Source organism: Mauremys mutica, chromosome 1 (assembly GCF_020497125.1).
Source record: "Mauremys mutica isolate MM-2020 ecotype Southern chromosome 1, ASM2049712v1, whole genome shotgun sequence".
NCBI lineage: Eukaryota > Metazoa > Chordata > Testudines > Geoemydidae > Mauremys > Mauremys mutica.
In genome coordinates this window covers 31,742,465-31,759,277 of record NC_059072.1, presented here as the reverse complement: position 1 = coordinate 31,759,277, position 16,813 = coordinate 31,742,465, and the positions used below count along the sequence as shown (strand labels likewise).

The window sequence follows — 16,813 nt, the reverse complement described above, 5'->3', positions numbered from 1 at the left end:
AATGCATTTCTTAAGGCTCTAGATGGTGGGATAAGGGTGTGTGATTGTTGTAAAGCCCTAGAGGGCCAGTGTGATGCTGTCTGCACAGAGAATGGCTGACACCCTGTCTCCAGGCAACTGATGGCCTGGGCCACTCTCCTGCAAGGTGCCAACTGAAGGTGTTTGGAGTATCATTGTATTTAGCACAATATTTGATTATTTTACACCCTTCAAAGTATGTAACTGGTCGTATACAGGTGTTTTCTCTGAATACTGTCTGTGTGCCTCAGTTTCCCCAATGCATTTCTTAAGGCTCTAGATGGTGGGATAAGGGGGTGTGATTGTTGTAAAGCCCTAGAGGGCCAGTGTGATGCCATCTGCACAGAGAATGGCTGCAACCCTGCCTCCAGGCAACTGATGGCCTGGGCCACTCTCCTGCAAGGTGCCAACTGAAGGTTTTGGAGAACAAGGAGATCAGGTGGCCTCCTAATGCTTGGAAAAGAGACAAAGGCCAGAGGAGGGAGTGTCAGTGCCTGTGCAGACTTCCAGGAAGTGCATGGTGTGGAAGGGGATGCTGGGATGCTTTGGAACAACTCCATACAAAGCCAGTCAGGACTCTGGGGGAGCCTCCTCTCTGAGCATACTGTCTCCAGGGCAAGAAGCTTACACCTTCCTGGGTCTGACCTCGGAGCATTCAGCATGCCCTTCCACACTGTGCACTTTCCGCAGCGAGTCTGCCCAGGCAGGTCCTGGGGCAACCAGAGGTCCCTGCACCCCAACTCCGCAGTCAGATGTGACTCTCAGCCAGACAGTAAAACAGAAGGTTTATTAGATGACAGGGATACAGTCTAAAACAGAGCTTGTAAGTACAGAAAACAGGACCCCTCAGTCAGGTCCATCTTGGGGGGTGGGGAGCCCAGACCCAAGTTCTGGGCCTCTCCCGATTTCCCCAGCCAGCTCCAAACTGACACTCCCTCATCTGGCCTTTGTGTCTCTTCCGGACAAGGAGGCCACCTGATCTCTTTGTCCCCAACACCGTCAGTTGGCACTTTGCAGGGGAAACTGAGGCACCCACACAGTATTCAGAGAAAACATTAAGAACATTCCCACTTTGTCACAACAGGTGCAACAAAATTTAATACCGTATATTAGGTATTAATAGGCAAGTGCTGCTTCTGACTTTCCACTTTTAATTGACCCTTGTAATCTTGTGGTGCTGACGCATTGTAGCTTCATTTTATATCAGCTTACAGGGTGAGAGCGGGGGGTGGAGAGACCACCATTTTGGGCCCCACCAAAAATTATACGAACCTGCCGCCTATGGCTGGGATGCGAAGCAATGCATCACGGGACATTGGGACAGGATCCAGGATGCCCTGCGTTCCCCTCCACCTTCCCACAACTCTTAGCAGCAGAAGAGGAAGAGATGCTCTGTGGGATAGCTGTCCAGAGTGCACTGCTCTGAATACCACTGCAAGTGCCGCAAGTGTGAACACGCTATTGCGCAGGCAGGTGACAGTGTGAACACACAATAGCGGTTTCCCTTCAGTGCTCTCTGAGCGCGCTGTAACTGCCGGCACTGAAACTCTGTCAGTGCAGACTTACCCTTTAAAAAAAAATTGGAGGTGTATTTTTTGTCTTCTAGTTTCTGAGCTTTCAGTGTGCTCTTTCTTTGTAGCTACGAGGGCTAGAAATTTACTTTTTTCAAAAAATGAGAGCTGAAGTCTCATGCACTCTCTTGACGCCAACTGCTGGGACTTTAAGAAAAACATCAAATATTGCAAGATTTGCAATCAAATGATACAAACTGGCAACTCAGCTAGTATTTACATCATTGCTAGTCCTGTTGCTGGAACTGGTTACGGATCTTTCAAGTCTAGACAAGGCCTAAGTTTTGATTTAGGAGCTTTCAATACTTAACAAACATTGAAGGCAGAAAGTGTATTAGCATATCACGGCCTCAAGCTGTGCACATAGATCCCATTGACATGAGTGGAAGTTACACAGGAGATAAAGAGCTTTGTACAGCCCTTAGTGGCCATCAGAAATTGATATTACAATATTGAGAAAGTGTTCAAAATTTCTGCCGTCTATAGACTAATTCATTTCTCCAGCAGATGTGCCCTAAATATCGGTAATCCCCATCAGTATTGTTTCTTTTTTCAATTATTCCTTCTCATCTGAATGAGACAAAGAACTGAATTCCTAATCATCCATCCCCACTGGGTGCTTTTTGTTTTGTGAGTCTGCAGGGTGGGGGAAGGGGAAAGTGCCACATCTCTCCCTTCCTTAGGTCAGGACTGTGCTTTTAAGCCCCTGTCTGTGCTGGGGGTGAGGAGGAAGGCTGTGTGGACCAGCAGTTACCCATGGAAGTACAGTGCCTCAGGCAGGCACAACTCCGATGGGAGTTTGCGGGAACAGAGACCCATCATCTTCCTTTTACTTCTTATTTATATTATCAGAGCACCTAGGAGCCCCAGCCATGGACCAGAACGCCGCTGTGCTAGGTGCTGTACAAACACAGAACAAAAGACATTCTCTGTTGTCTTTTACAATTGAAATAAAAGACAAGAGACAACAGATGGATACAGACAGATCGGGGGAGGAGTACAAGGAAACCATGAGACTGTATTATCAGCATGATAGCCAGTAGTACGGGTTACAGTCTGAACTCCATCTTGTGCTGGCACAGCTCTGTTGTTTGGAGGGAAATAGGGTTTGGAAGGTGGAGGCAGAACTGTGGCCTTACTCTTGTCCCATATGCTTTGAGGAGTTTTGCACCATTGACTTCCCAGTTTTTGTGTGCCAGGAGTGAAATGGTTGCAACTGCACCTCTACAAAGGGCCAGGCACAAAGAGAAGAAAACTCCTTTCATCCTCTTTTCCCAGCTGCTTGTTCATCCAGCTAGGTGAGGGCTGGCGACAACGTATAGGCCATCAGTCAGACACCTTTCTCCACTATCCACTGCTGCTGCATTTAGCATTATGCTTGTTTGAGAACCAGGACAATGGTTCTGTGAAATCCTTGCAGCACCTAAGAAAAATGATCAGCTTCCAGAAAGCAAATATTTCCTTTTGCTTGGTCAGAGGAGGAGTGTCCTTGGAATAATATGTGCCAACACTCTGCCTTGCTTGTTAAACATGGGTTAACATTTTCAAACGTGGCATAAATAATGTCTTTGAAAGTTACTTAGGCACTTAGGAGTCGAAGGCTTGTGGAAAGCCAACTAGTCTGTGCCCTCTGTCGGTTCAGAACTGTTCACTTTAACATGCAACGAAAACATTTTCTTTGATTTATGCAGTATTTTACAACTGAAGCAAATAAAAACCATGATAAATAGAAAGAGGAAAACATTGATTATTGTTGAGTTACAATGTCTAATATGTTTTAACTGTAACAGAACATTTTTCTAGAGTTTCAGAATAAATCCTTTTTTCAACAGACATACACAATCGGAAATCACTATAGAGAAATAGTCATAAAAGACTATTTTAGTTCAAATGGGTTAGAGTTCATCTGGAGATAGGAGAGAGAGCCAAATATGTATATGATACAAAGTACTGATATAAATAAATGCTGCACAGGATTATATCCACATTAATGCACTGTTATCCTGTATAGTAATGTTAATTTAAACAAAGAGACTTTAACAATAACCCATCATCAAGTAGTCAGGTATAAATAAAACAAACAAAAGTAACCAGTATACCCATTGAAAAATAAACATGCTCTGGGTATAGGATAATCTTCTACATCTACAGGCAAAGGAAGATCAGACTAACCAGGCTGATCTTTACCAACCCAACCCGTTCCACGGCATGCTAGGGCACTGTAGATTTATATTCCGACTTGCCATGCACTAAATCGCCATATAAGCAAGCACCCAGATAATTTTATTTAACTTCCTACACATTTTGAAGAAAAAAAGAAACAAGTAGCTGAAAGTCTGAATGAAAAGATACAGGAGTCTCTTAGCTGTTCTCATGTATCTTCTGGGGTGGAGAGATATGTTAGTTCCTGGTCTGCTACGAATTGAGAATGAACAAAGTGGACAGTTTAGTCCTTTTCACTCAACCATTCTTTGTTCAGGTGCACCAAAGGCTCTCTTCTTATTGGCTAAAATATGGAAGGGTGTATAACCTAGGAGGGAGTTTATAGGTATTAGTCCTACCATGTGACATACAAAACAAGTTCAGTCAAGATGACAAGTTAGACTTTTATTTTCTTAGCAAAGTGAGGAATGACAGGATCCATCTGAAGCGGAGCTGGTGTGGGATCAGCCTGCAGAGGCTGATTAATGAAATCATAATTTTAAGAGAATTCTCCCAACCGATCAGTGAGAGAAAGTCCATAAACTCCCAATCTGCAAACTTCTACCTTTCTTCTTATTTTCTAGTAAATCTATTTTGACCTCCATAGTATTGTTTACTTCTGTTAGACTGTGATTAAGACATGGTTACCTTTACCACCATCGCAAATCCCTCCATTTTCACCTCAGTGTGGTTACTTTTGAGCCAAGCTTTTCACATTTCTTAGCAAACTTTATTTGTCCTGAAATGTATCATAATAAGAGCAATTCATAATCTCATTGGGTCAAGTCCTGCAGTCCTTAGCCAGGCAAAGTTCCTACTGAAATATTAGGGTAACTCCACTGAAGTAAATGGAATCACTGTGGATTTAATTGAAAACAGGTTAACCTAAGGTATTTTCTTCCTGCGGCTTCTGATACTCTTTCTTGTGTTAATAGTACCTGACTACAAAAGTATCCTGAATTATTTCAGAGGGGCTGTCATAAACATACAGCTAAGGGTAGCATAAAATCCCTCCTGAGTAGCTGTACTGAATTGCCTGACCTGTAAGGGGTTAATCAGTTCAATTAACCTAGTTGGCACCTGACCAGAAGGACCAATGAGGAAAGAAGATACTTTTGAATCTGGGGTGGGGGAGGAAGGTTTTGTTTGTGCTCTCTTTGTTTGTTTCCTCTCGAGAGAGAGAGACCAGGGCAGGAAAAAACATCTCCTAAAAACGTACATGAAATAAGCATCTAAAATTACAAAAATTGTAAGTAAGGCAAGGAAATGCATTAGAGTATCGTTTGGTTTAGCTTGTGAATTTTCCCTATGCTAAGAGTGAGTTTTATTCCTGTTTTTGTAACTCTGAAGCTAAGCCTAGAGGGGAATCCTCTTTGTTTTAAATCTTTTTGTTACCCTGTAAAGTTACCTTCAATCCTGATTTTGCAGAAGTGATTCTTTTACTTTTTTCTTTATAATAAAGTTCTTCTTTTAAGAACCTGATTGATTTTCAGTGTCTTAAAAACCAAGGGGGTTGGTTTGTGCTCACATTGTAACCAATTGGTTAGTATATTATTCTCAAGCGTCCCCAGGAAAGGGGGTGAAGGAGCTTGGGGGGATATTTTGGGGAAATAGGGACTCCAAGTGGTCCATTTCGTGAATTTTTGTCTAAATCACTTGATGGTGGCAGCAATACCGTCCAAGGACAAGGAAAGGATTTGTGCCTTGGCAAAGTTTTTAACCTAAGCTGGTAGAAATAAGTTTAGGGGGTCTTTCCTGGGGGTCCCTACATCTGTACCTCAGAGTTCAGAGTGGGGAAGGAACCCTGACAGGGTCTATTTGTGGAGTATGGCTCTATTCAACGGGAGTAATGGTATGAGAATCTGTACCTAACTATTCAGCCGCATAAAGGCACATTCTGTGAAACCAATCATCTATTTAGAAATTAGTACATAGTACTGCAAAGCTTTGTCAAGCTAAACTGCATGTCTTTATATGGCTGCTGCTCTGTCATATTAGTTTAAATATTATTTGCTGAGCACATGAAAAGGTGACAAATAATGCTTTGATGTTTATAATCTAAGGGCCCAATACTGCTAATAACATTACTCAAGTATGTAGTTCAGTACACCTACCCTGCTGCTGACCTAAGTAGTTACAGGATCAAGCACAAGAACAGCAGACAGGATGCACTGAGAAGCCCAGAAGAATCAATAATTTGTACCTCTGAAGAGTGTGGGATTGATCCAGTGCCCATTGGAATCAGTTGGAAGACTGCCATTGACTGCAGATGGGCTTTGGATCAGGCCCTGTGTGTGTAATTTGGCTCATTTCCAGGCAGTGCAGAAGGGAGTGAGTCTTTAGAGGAACTTGAAAGCGGGGAGGTAGTGAACTGGGATGAGGACTACATTGCATGTGCAGAAGGTACTGTGGGAAAAGGCACAAGAGGCAGATGTGGAAGTTTGAGCTGAATGCGTATAAAGCTGACATAGCTAGCAGAGCGGTAGTAGTATCGCATAATTCATCCTTCACTAATCAGGGTTTTACTGCTGGTTCTGTCCACTAGTACAATGATCTCAGATCCAGAGATATCATTATGAGGAAAGAGAGTACAGCCCTAGGTAGAATTTTAATTTTTTTTATGCTAAATCTGTTTCCCAAAATGATCCTTAGTAAGTTTGTTCTCAGCTCTAATTGTAAAGAGCGCCAAAACCAAAACAAGAGCTGAGACAGGTTCAAACCAAACACTGAAACTGAACATCTCCACACTTTCAGAAAGTTTGAATCAAGTCTCCACTTTGTGGATCAGCCCAGTCCCAGTGGGGGCTGAGAAGGGGGAAAAGGTGGTCCGCTTCTGATTTAAATCTGGAATAACTGATCAACTTCAATGAGTTATTCTGGATTTACTCCAGTGTAACTGAGATGAGAATCAATCCCAAAGTAGTTTATATCAATGTCAATCTTAAAATAAAAAAAAAAGAGGGGGGAGGGCAGTTTCTTGATATATGGGGCTAAATCATGACCCCAAGGAAGGCAGTGAGAGTTTTGCCATTGACTTCTATGGGGCCAGGATTTTACCCATAGACGATAGAGGAGATACAATTGTGAGTGTGTGTGCCTCTTTCCTTTTTTTATTCCTGGCTTTCACATTCACAAATCCTCAGACAGTGTCGGCACTCCAGAATCCATCCTCTTCTTCATCCCAGAAGGCTGACGTGGTCACTTTCTCTGCTTCACTCCTGTATGATTTTTTTTTAATAAAGTTGGAAGAAAGATTTTTGCAATGTTTTAATTTGTAGATGAAACATACCCAGAGCTAGTGCAAAAATCTCCAGTTTACACTGAGAGCTAGATTCATGCCTGGTGGAGTCAGTGAAGTCATGAATTTGACTCTGTGTATCTCATGTCAACAGACATAAATTTGCCTCCAGGTATCTCTTATCCCTAGTACAGCTCTCTGGTGCATGTTCTGCACTACTCCTATATATGAAACGAGTGGAGAATATAAACTAGATACCTGCAGAGTAGATTGGAAAGGAAACATTTCCTTTTACAGGTTGCACATCACATACTCTTTGTTCATTTTGTTGGACATGGGCTCACTTGCCTCTGCAAAGAGCGTCACTCGCTTCTAAACAGGTATCAACAAGATTGGAACTGCTAGAACAGTCAGTTTCCTTTCTTACTGTAACTGTATACCACCAACTCCTTGTAGTGGCTATTCACTCAGTCTATCAATGTTTAACTTGGAGGCCTGATGAGATTCTAATGGAATCCTAGTCTTTTTTAGTGTTATATAAAACTTTAAGAGTCCTGCTTTAGAGATTTTGTTGCTTGGTTATCTCTCCCCTGAGTGTTCATGTTACTTAGGCTTTCTGCCAACCAATACAACGTTCAGAAGGAGTGAATACTTCACTTTAATGGAGTAGATTTTAAAAATGGATATTTATTGCTCTGGGGGGATTTTCCCCTTTTATTTTTATGGTTGCTTTGTTTGTTGTACAAATTGTTTCAGTACCATCCATCACCAGAGCCATTTTTCAGTTGTATTTGTTAGAGGAGGAAGAGGGATTTTTTTGTATAATGTTTAAGATGCAAAGGAGATTTGCACACAAATGGTTGGTTGTTCTTCTTCAAGAAAACTGGTCATGGGGGATTTCTCTTTGAAAGAATTTTGCTGCCCTATTCCTTGTTGTTTCTCCTTTCCATTAAAATACTGCAAGAATGTATTTCTTCTTAGACCTGCAATTGCAGTCTGCTTACCAAACTGCCTGTAGCTCGGGTGAAGCAGTTACAGATACTGAGTGAAAAGTTAATATGTATCCAGAGCATAATGAAAAAGAAAAACTGAAAAAAGCAATTCAGTGCAGACCTGCTGGTTCATGCTAACTCTTGTTTAACATGGTATTTCCAGTTAAAACAGTCATAGAATGGTTCAGTATTCTGAGGTATCTGAAATATCTGATTTAAGCTTTTAGAATACTTCCTTATTTTTTTTCAATGTCATTAAATTGTTTCTAGAAAAGTAGCTGACTTTATGCTTTGTCATTGTAGAATCAAGTTAACTTTTCTGCAAAGACTCGTTCATTGATTCAAATTACTATACAGTTTGATAATCAAGAGCTAATGTTTCTGCTTACAATTTATTTGCAATTTTGGGTTTATTTCTCCATGCTTTGTTTCTTTTAATTTTTACCATCATCATTATTATTTGTTTCTTTAAATCCTTTAACACCTATCATATCTTACAGAGAGATTGATCTGGTAAGACAATCAGTAATTACTTGATTTGGTTACAGAGTGGAACCCTTCAGCAGGAGATCAATTAAAAGCACTTTGACTAGGCAGTGAGATTTCCTTCTCTGTTTTCTCTTCTGTTTGTTGTTATACCATTCCCATTGCCACATATCAGAATACTTTATTGTATTAACACACACGAAAATTCCTTTAAATTTTATCAGAAAATATATTTATTATGCGTTGAAGAATCATAGAAATGTAGGGCTGTAAGGGACCTCGAGAGGTCATCAAGTCCTGCCCCCTGCTCTGAGGACCTATTCCAGTACTTAACTATCTTTATAGTTAGAAAGCTTTTCATAGTATCTAACCTAAATCTCTCTTGCTGCAGATTAAGCCCATTGCTTCTGGTACTACCTTCAGTGGAAATGGAGAACAATTGATCACTGTCCTCTTTATAACAGCCCTTCAGATATTTGAAGACTGTTATCTGGTTCCCCCCTCAATCTTCTTTTCTCAGGACAAAGTATGCCAGGTTTTTTTATAACTGTTCCTCATAGCTCAGGTTTTCTAAACCTATTATCATTTTTGTTGCTCTTCTCTGGACTCTGTCAAGTTTGTCCACATCTTTCCTAATGTGTGGCACCCAGAATTGGACACAGTACTGCATCTGAGGCCTCACCAGTGCCAACTAGAGCAGAATAACTACCTCCCATGTCTGACATACAACACTCCTGTTAATACATCCCAGAATGATATTGGACTTTTTTGCAATTACATCACACTAACTCTTATTTAATTTGTGATACAGTTTAGGCCCCCACATCTTTTTCAACAGTACTACCACGTAGCCAGGTAGTCCCCATTTTGTAGTTATGCATTTGATATTTCATTCCAAAGTGAAGTACTTTTAACTTGTGTTTATTGAATTTCATCTTGTTGATTTCAAACCAGTTCTCTAAGGGTATGTTTACACTGAAATTAGACACCCATGTCTGGCCCATGCCAACTTACTCGGGCTTGCTCAGCTCAGGCTAAGGGCTGTTTAATTGCACTCCAGACGTTTGGGCTTGGGCTGGAACTGGGTTCTAGAACCCTGCGAAGTCCTGCAGCCCAAGCCTGAACATGTACACTGCGTTAAACAGCTCCGTGAGCCCTAGCTCCATGAGCCCGAGTCAGCTGACATGGGCCAGCCTTGGGTGTCTAATTGCAGTGTAGACATACCCTAAATGGTCAAGGCTGTTTTTGAATTCTAATCCTGCCCTCGAAAGTGCTAGCAGCCTCTTCCAGTTTGGTGTCATTTGCAAATTTTATAAGCATACTTTCCACTCCATTATCCAAGTCATTAAGGAAAATATTAAATAGTACCAGACCCAGGACTGACCTCTGCAGGACCCCACTAGATACCCCTTTCCACTCTCCCAGTTTGACGGTGAACCATTAACAACTATTCTTTGAATAGGTCTTTCAACCAGTTTGCACCCATCTTATAGAAATTTCATCTAGACCACATTTCCTTAGTTTGCTTATAAGAATGTCATGTGGGACTGTGTCAAAAGCCTTATTAAAATCAAGATATATCATGTGTATTGCTTTCTCCCATCCACTGGGCCAGTTACTCTGTCAAAGAAGGAAATTAGGTTGGTTTGGCTTGATTTGTTCTTAACAAATACATTCTGACTATTCTGTATAACCCTATAATCCTCTAGGTGTTTACAAATTGATTGACTTATAGTGGACTGGTTGCTGGCTCTTATTAAAGATTTGTCAAAGTCCAAAAGTCTGCATGAGGGATGATAGCCACCCATAAGGCAGAATTATCCAAAGGTGCACACTCTAGGTTTCATTGTGGAAAAAGACTCGGTTACATGTTATGAGGACTAAAGGTCACTGTAGCATTACACCTCCCGTCTGGATTTCACAGAGCTGTGATACATAAGAAGTATGTTCAGGGAGTCCCCAAATACCAACACTATAGGAAATATTAAATTACTTGAATAGAGAAAAGGTTGCTAGTAACAGTCGGGGGTAGATTGGCTGAGTCATAAACCAGACGATTCAGCTATAAGCACAGGTTGCGGCAGCCGTTCCTCATTGCAGTGCAGATCCCCTAGTTCTCTCATCACCACTGCAGATCCCCAATTTCAAACAAGATCACCCTTTCTCTTGTTTATTAAATGGTTTTACATTTGTGTGCTATAAACAGGAATTATACTTGTATCTAAACTAGCAATCTGCTGTGTCTATGCACTCTTTCTGCATAGAAGAATAAGGAAGGATTAATGAATGCAGCCTTAGATTCTTATATTATGAGAACCCTCTGTATTGCCATGATATTCCAACAGCATTTCAGAATGGAAACAATCTCCCCTGTTTGTAGCATGTCTGCTTGTGTTCAGCTCTGCGCCTTGTTTGCTTTTGTCAAGTGTTATATAGTTAAATATCCTACTCCTTTAAAATGGGGGCAAGCCCATGCTTAGTTTTTTATGTAGAAAATGTGTCATTCTAATTCCTGAAGAGTTTCAGCGCACAAGAGGGGTGAGTTGTCTTTGGGTAGGTCTACACAGATTGCAGAAGCGAGTAAAAATAGCTCTGCGGACAGTGGTTTCAAGTTGCAGCTCAGGCTGGAGCTCAGGCTCGGATTGTTGGGGTGGAGAGGAGCCTGTAAGCAACCAGCGTGCCACGGGAGGGCGGCAGGCGGCCCCCGGTGCACCTCCCGCAGACGTGCCTGCGGGAGGATGCTCCACCGGAGCCGCGGGACCAGCGGACCCTCCGCAGGCACGTCTGCGGGAGGTGCACCAGAGCTGCGGGATCGGCGACCACCAGAACACCTCCCGCGGTGTGCCGCCGTGCTTGGGGCGGCGAAATTCCTAGAGCCGCCCCTGAAAGCAACTCACCAGTAAATGCATTCCTTAATGTCTTCTTAGTAAACTTGTTTGTTTGATTATTTTGTTCCTTCGTATTCATCACCACACCTGAGTATACAGATTTATAGTAATTTCTTATGAGGGAACCATGTTGTGTATCACTATAATCTACCTGACCTCTTTGCTTGGCTAATGCTGGGTATCCATTCAGATAATCGTGTCTGAATTGGTGTCCACAGCTGGTAGTGGAAAATAGGAAGGGATTTTTCAAGTGTTTGTTTCAGAATTCTAATAATAACTTAATAAAATTAGAGTTTAGGAACTTTGGCCCTGCTTCAGTCAGGCACATGCTTAAAGTTAAAAGTTCTAGCTTAAATGCTTTCCTCAGCAGCGATGCTTTTCTGAATTGAGGCCTTGATTTTTATTTTCTGATTGAGGGATTGTGGCTTTTGTTGTTTCTAGATTTGTGTGAAAGATTCCTTTTTAGGGTTTTACCTGGACAGTCTGGTTTTTGGCTTTTGTGTCTGGGTGCCATTTCGGGTTGCCAGGTGCCCAGTTTTCAACCGTCAAGTCCGGTCGAAAAGGGGACCTGTCAGTGTTTGGTCAGATGTACTGACCTGACACCAAAAGTCCAGTTACTCCGGGGTGAGGAGAGGTGCCAGATCATTAACCTGAGCCAGCCCCTGCTCAGCCAGGGCCACCTCCTTCTTGTAGGCAAGCTCCTCAGGGCCGCCCAGAGGATTCAGGGGGCCTGGGGCAAAGTGGGGGAGCTGCGGCGCTTGTACTCACCCGGCGACGGTCCGGGTCTTCTGCAGCACTGAAGGGCCCCTCGCCGCCATAATCCCGCCAAAGATCCGGACTGCCAGGCCAGGGCTCGTGGGGTCCCTGTGGGGCCTGGGGCCTGGGGCAAATTGTCCCACTTGCTGCCCCCCGCCCCCTCTTCCCCTACCCCCCCCCCCCGGGCGGCCCTGAAACTCCTTGTCAGGCTGCAGCAGCTCCCGTCCCATCCCCAGGGCAGAAGGAGAGAGGTGGAGACAATCCAGTAAGTGGCAGGGGCGCTGGCACTGTTTCTGGGATTAATTTAATTATATAAACCCACATTAGTTTCTATGAATACTTTTTACATGCAGGATCTGGGTAGATATAATCAAGCATAACAACGGCAGTTACCTCACAACCCCCCCACATTCTGGTAGACAAATTTTAAATAATTAACGCAGAGAACTAGTTTTCTGTTGAGCAGTTAATTCTGCAGCAGCCTTTGCGTCAGCCTCTGCAGATTTTGTATGGTGTAAAGGGGCTCAAGAATGTCTCCTACAGACCTTGTAAACTACAAACTCACTAAGCATTTTTGAAAATCTTGACCAAATTTTAATGCATGTGCAAAAGTTGTTAGGGCTAAGGTTGTGTGTACAAACTTACCTTTGCTATTTCCTTGAGTGTTTAAGATTAACAAAAATCTTAATATAGGGTTGGGGTGGGGTTTGGTATGGAATAAAATTTCAGCATTTAAGGATAAAAAACTTCAGGAGTTTGTAAATCAGTATACATGTCTCTTAACAACTGAATGACTTGACTGTATAGTTGTTTGGAAATCGAGGTAAATGTCAGTAGGACACTCTGAAAAGAGAAAAAAAAAGAAAGCACTACGCATGTCACCTGTATCCTGCCCATTCTTTATATAAATGCACACACTTTAAAAATACTATATTCCTGGCTCAGTTGTACTTAGTCAGTGACACCTGCAGTAAAACTGAATTCCATTAAAGGGGAAATACAACACTTATCTGTTTACACCATTCAGAGTTGGGAGTGAACATTTGATCCTGGGTGGTTGAAAACAATATCAAATGCTGGAACCATTGACACATTTTTTAGCTGACAGGAAGTATTCAGGTTTTTACATGATAATGTCACCTTCTTCCTGGTATATATTTATCACCAGTTCTGAAAGCAGCCTAGAAATCTAAAAATTAGAGCCAGCATTGTGAAGTATTTGAAAAAGGATCACTGAGGAAAGACTGTCCTGAACTATGCAGAGAATTAAAGTTTGAGAAACAGTGAGGCATATACATACACTCCATTGCAATTACAACTACTTAACTTGATGTACAGACATTTAAAAACACGTTAGCTTTTTTTTTTTTTTTTAAGCAATAATAACTGTTCTCCTTCACTGGTATCTCTGACAATTGTTGTTTAGTTGGAATCTAGTGCCAAGTGTTTCCTACTGATCTTTGTTTCTCCTTCTTCCAGGCGAGTATTGCGAAGTGAATGCCCGCTCTGGCCGCTGCGTGCCGGGAGTATGTAAAAACGGAGGAACCTGTGTTAATCTGCTGGTAGGAGGTTTCAAATGTGAGTGTCCCCCAGGAGAGTACGAGAGACCTTACTGTGAGATGACAACAAGAAGTTTCCCTCCACAGTCGTTTGTCACCTTCAAAGGGTTAAGACAGCGCTTCCATTTCACTGTTTCCCTCATGTAAGTTTGTTTCCCTTCTGTCTTGATAAGAAAGGATTCAGTCCAATTCTCTCCTTGATTTGGATTTAGGGCCAAATGTTGTTATATATTTGTAGCCCCCAGAGTTAAATATGTGCGCAAGTGGTTACTGTGGGAAGTCTGCCATCGACTCCTATGGGAGCAGAATTAGAATCATGCTACTTGAGATTATTATTAATCATGTTATTATGGTATTGTCCAAAAGGTAGCCAGGAGTGGGGCCCCATTGTGCTCGGCACTGTACGAACACAGAGCAGTTAGATGGTCCCTGCCCCAAAGAGCATTATTTGAAAGCCGGATTGTGGGCAGGAATTAAAAGCAGTCTTGCTGGCTCTAATATGAAGTGCTGACTGTGTCCCTCCTATCGTAAAACTTTTCACTTTCAGAATATTCAGCTCCTCTGCCACACAGATCGGTGTTTTGTTTCGTGTAGGTTTTGTTTGTACTGAAGTATTGCAAAATCCTGTACACAGATAGAGGGAATGGGCTCCTTCAAGCCCTCATGGTTCAGGAGGGCACAGTTGGGCCAGCAGGAGACGCTGTGCCTGGAGAGAGGAAATGTGAGAGTCTGCCGGAGGAGGCCCTATTCAGTTTGCAGCTGGCAGAGGCTGGCGAGGAGCTGGACTAAAACAGCATGTCCCACAACTGGCCTGGCCATGCCTCTACTCAACTCATGCTGCCCGCCTTTGGGTCTGTGCTGATCACCAGTGGGGCACCCAGCAGAGTTGGGGTTGCTGGCTCCCGCTACCACCCTCTGCTGCTCCTGGCACTCCTACAAAGAGGGTTGTATAGCACAGGGACAGATGCAGCTGTATAAAATTCATTGCTGCCTTAAGCTAAATTAACTTTATGGCATAGTCCCTGCACACTTTAAGCAGGGAGGTGATGGCATCTGTCTCTGCTCCCAGACCACCTCCTCCTGCCCTAATCACCGTCTCCCTGTGTATGAAAGCACAAGCTCACCCAAGGATCTCTGTGAGCACCAAAGATTGGGAGACTGATGCTTTGGAGGTAGATTTTACCGTGATTTAGCTGGTCACGGGTTGACTTTGGCTGAGTCAAGGTAAAATGTGCTAAGCTGCGTCTACACCACTGAAAGGATTGGGGTTACCTAATATGGATAAAAACAACAAGAAGAAGCTAACTTCTTGTTAGAAGAAAAAGAGGTCCGGGTTAGCTATTGAATTAGCTAAAATCAATCACTTTACTTAGGCTAAGAAACCCCTCAAAGTTAGCTTGTTCTTGTTATACTCTCAAGCGTAGCTTGCTGCTTCTTTGCAGAATGTTTCCATTTCACTCTTGATCTTGCCTTAACACTACAGTGGTCACATTTTTTCTGAGTGTGTGGAGTCTTGAAACCATGGTTAAATCAAAGCATGCAGTTACAATTAATATAATTTATCAAGGTTAGTATGGAAGGTTGTGAAAACTGTGAAGAATATATAGAATGGCTTTGCATTGATTCTGATCAAAATTAGACCACAAAACCGAATAAGAAGGTTTTCAAGCGTCAACTCTGCTGGACAAGAGAAAGCTGAGGGGAAAAAAAGGCTTGGAACTGTCAGATTTACATGAAATGCAAAGGGAGTGTTGGAGGCAGGCTGCCAGCTCAGCTCCTGTACTACCAGAGCTGATGGTTCCAGCAGCGGATGGTGTCATTTTACATGCTTCCAGGAAGATTCTCAAAGTGTGGTGTGTGAAACTGTTCTGCTGCAGGTTAGAATGGCTCACAGTCAGCTTGTGGGACTTACTGAGAAACAGAAAGCAGTAAGGCTTGGCATCATAGTTTTCACACCAGACAGCCACTTCAAAATCTTTAAAAACTCAACAGGCATATTTGGTGCTGAATTAAACCCCATTAGCTTCATGGCATTGCACAGGATGTAAATTAGCACAGAATTTGTCCCTATATGGGTCAGGGTGACGAACTATGTGGGCGTTTAGATTTTATGCTGAGTATTTTCTTGCCCCTTATTCTCCTCCAACACAGGAGGGAAACATTACTTCAGGATAATCAAGAAGTAGAAGTTTGGCTAGACAAAGTATTTGCCATTACATATTTTTTGATTTGTGATTATTCCTATTATCTCAGGGTGTCTAGCGTCCCTCGGCCCCACTTCCCCCAAAAGAGGTCAAAGAGTGGTAGGTTTATCTAGTTCATCCTCAAGACTAAAATGGGATTTTAAAAATAATCCATATGTTCACTGACTATGTTACAAGCTAATGAGGCATTCTGAGCATTTAAATGGTTTGGAACCTATACATTATACTCACCATATGTTCTTACAGAAGGGAAAAGGAAAGAGAACAAGTAGTCAGATGCTTATTTACCATATACTCTATTTCTGCATGCTAAATCTCACTGTTATTTTGGGACATTTATCAGATGTGCCCCACCTCCTCTCCATCTCTCCTCTCTCCCAAGAGTTCTTAGTCATTCAGCCTCACTTAAAGGGAATTGTCAACTGATTTTTTTAAAAAGATTTATTTCCAGCAATTCCAGTCTCTGATAAAGCATTCTGTAAGTAGTACGTCCTGAAATTAAAACAAAGAACCAAAACCTTCCCTTTAAAAAAAAAAAGACAGGTGTTTTTCTGCTCCCCAGATGATGTGTATATACAGCTCTTTGCAGCAAAGAGAGCTAAAGCAAGAACACCAAATTGCTAGTGCATGAGACAAGAAGTTCAATTGACCATCAACAGAACAGTGAAACTGAATTTATACAAAGTATTGTTAAATGCACAAGGTAAACAAACTGAAAAAAATAGAAAAAAAATATATTTTACCCACGTTCAGTTATAGTACTCTTATTAGTAGTTCTTAGTAACATTTTCAGACAGAAATATGAAGTTGACACTGTTATTCAACTAACTAATCACTTCTGCCCTCTAGGAAAGCAAGGCCTGGTCTACACTTGGAGGAGGGGATTGATCTAAGATATG

The 16,813-nt window shown here is 42.2% G+C and overlaps 1 protein-coding gene across 1 annotated transcript in view; it reads left to right on the top strand.

Moving 5' to 3' along the window:
- The window catches only part of CELSR1 (cadherin EGF LAG seven-pass G-type receptor 1), a 280,607-nt gene that overhangs the window by 146,537 nt on the left and 117,257 nt on the right, over positions 1 to 16,813 (top strand). The window contains exon 3 of the mRNA XM_044984920.1: positions 13,631 to 13,853. Coding sequence (XP_044840855.1) covers positions 13,631 to 13,853 — 223 coding nt within the window. The remainder of the gene's footprint in view (positions 1 to 13,630; positions 13,854 to 16,813) is intronic.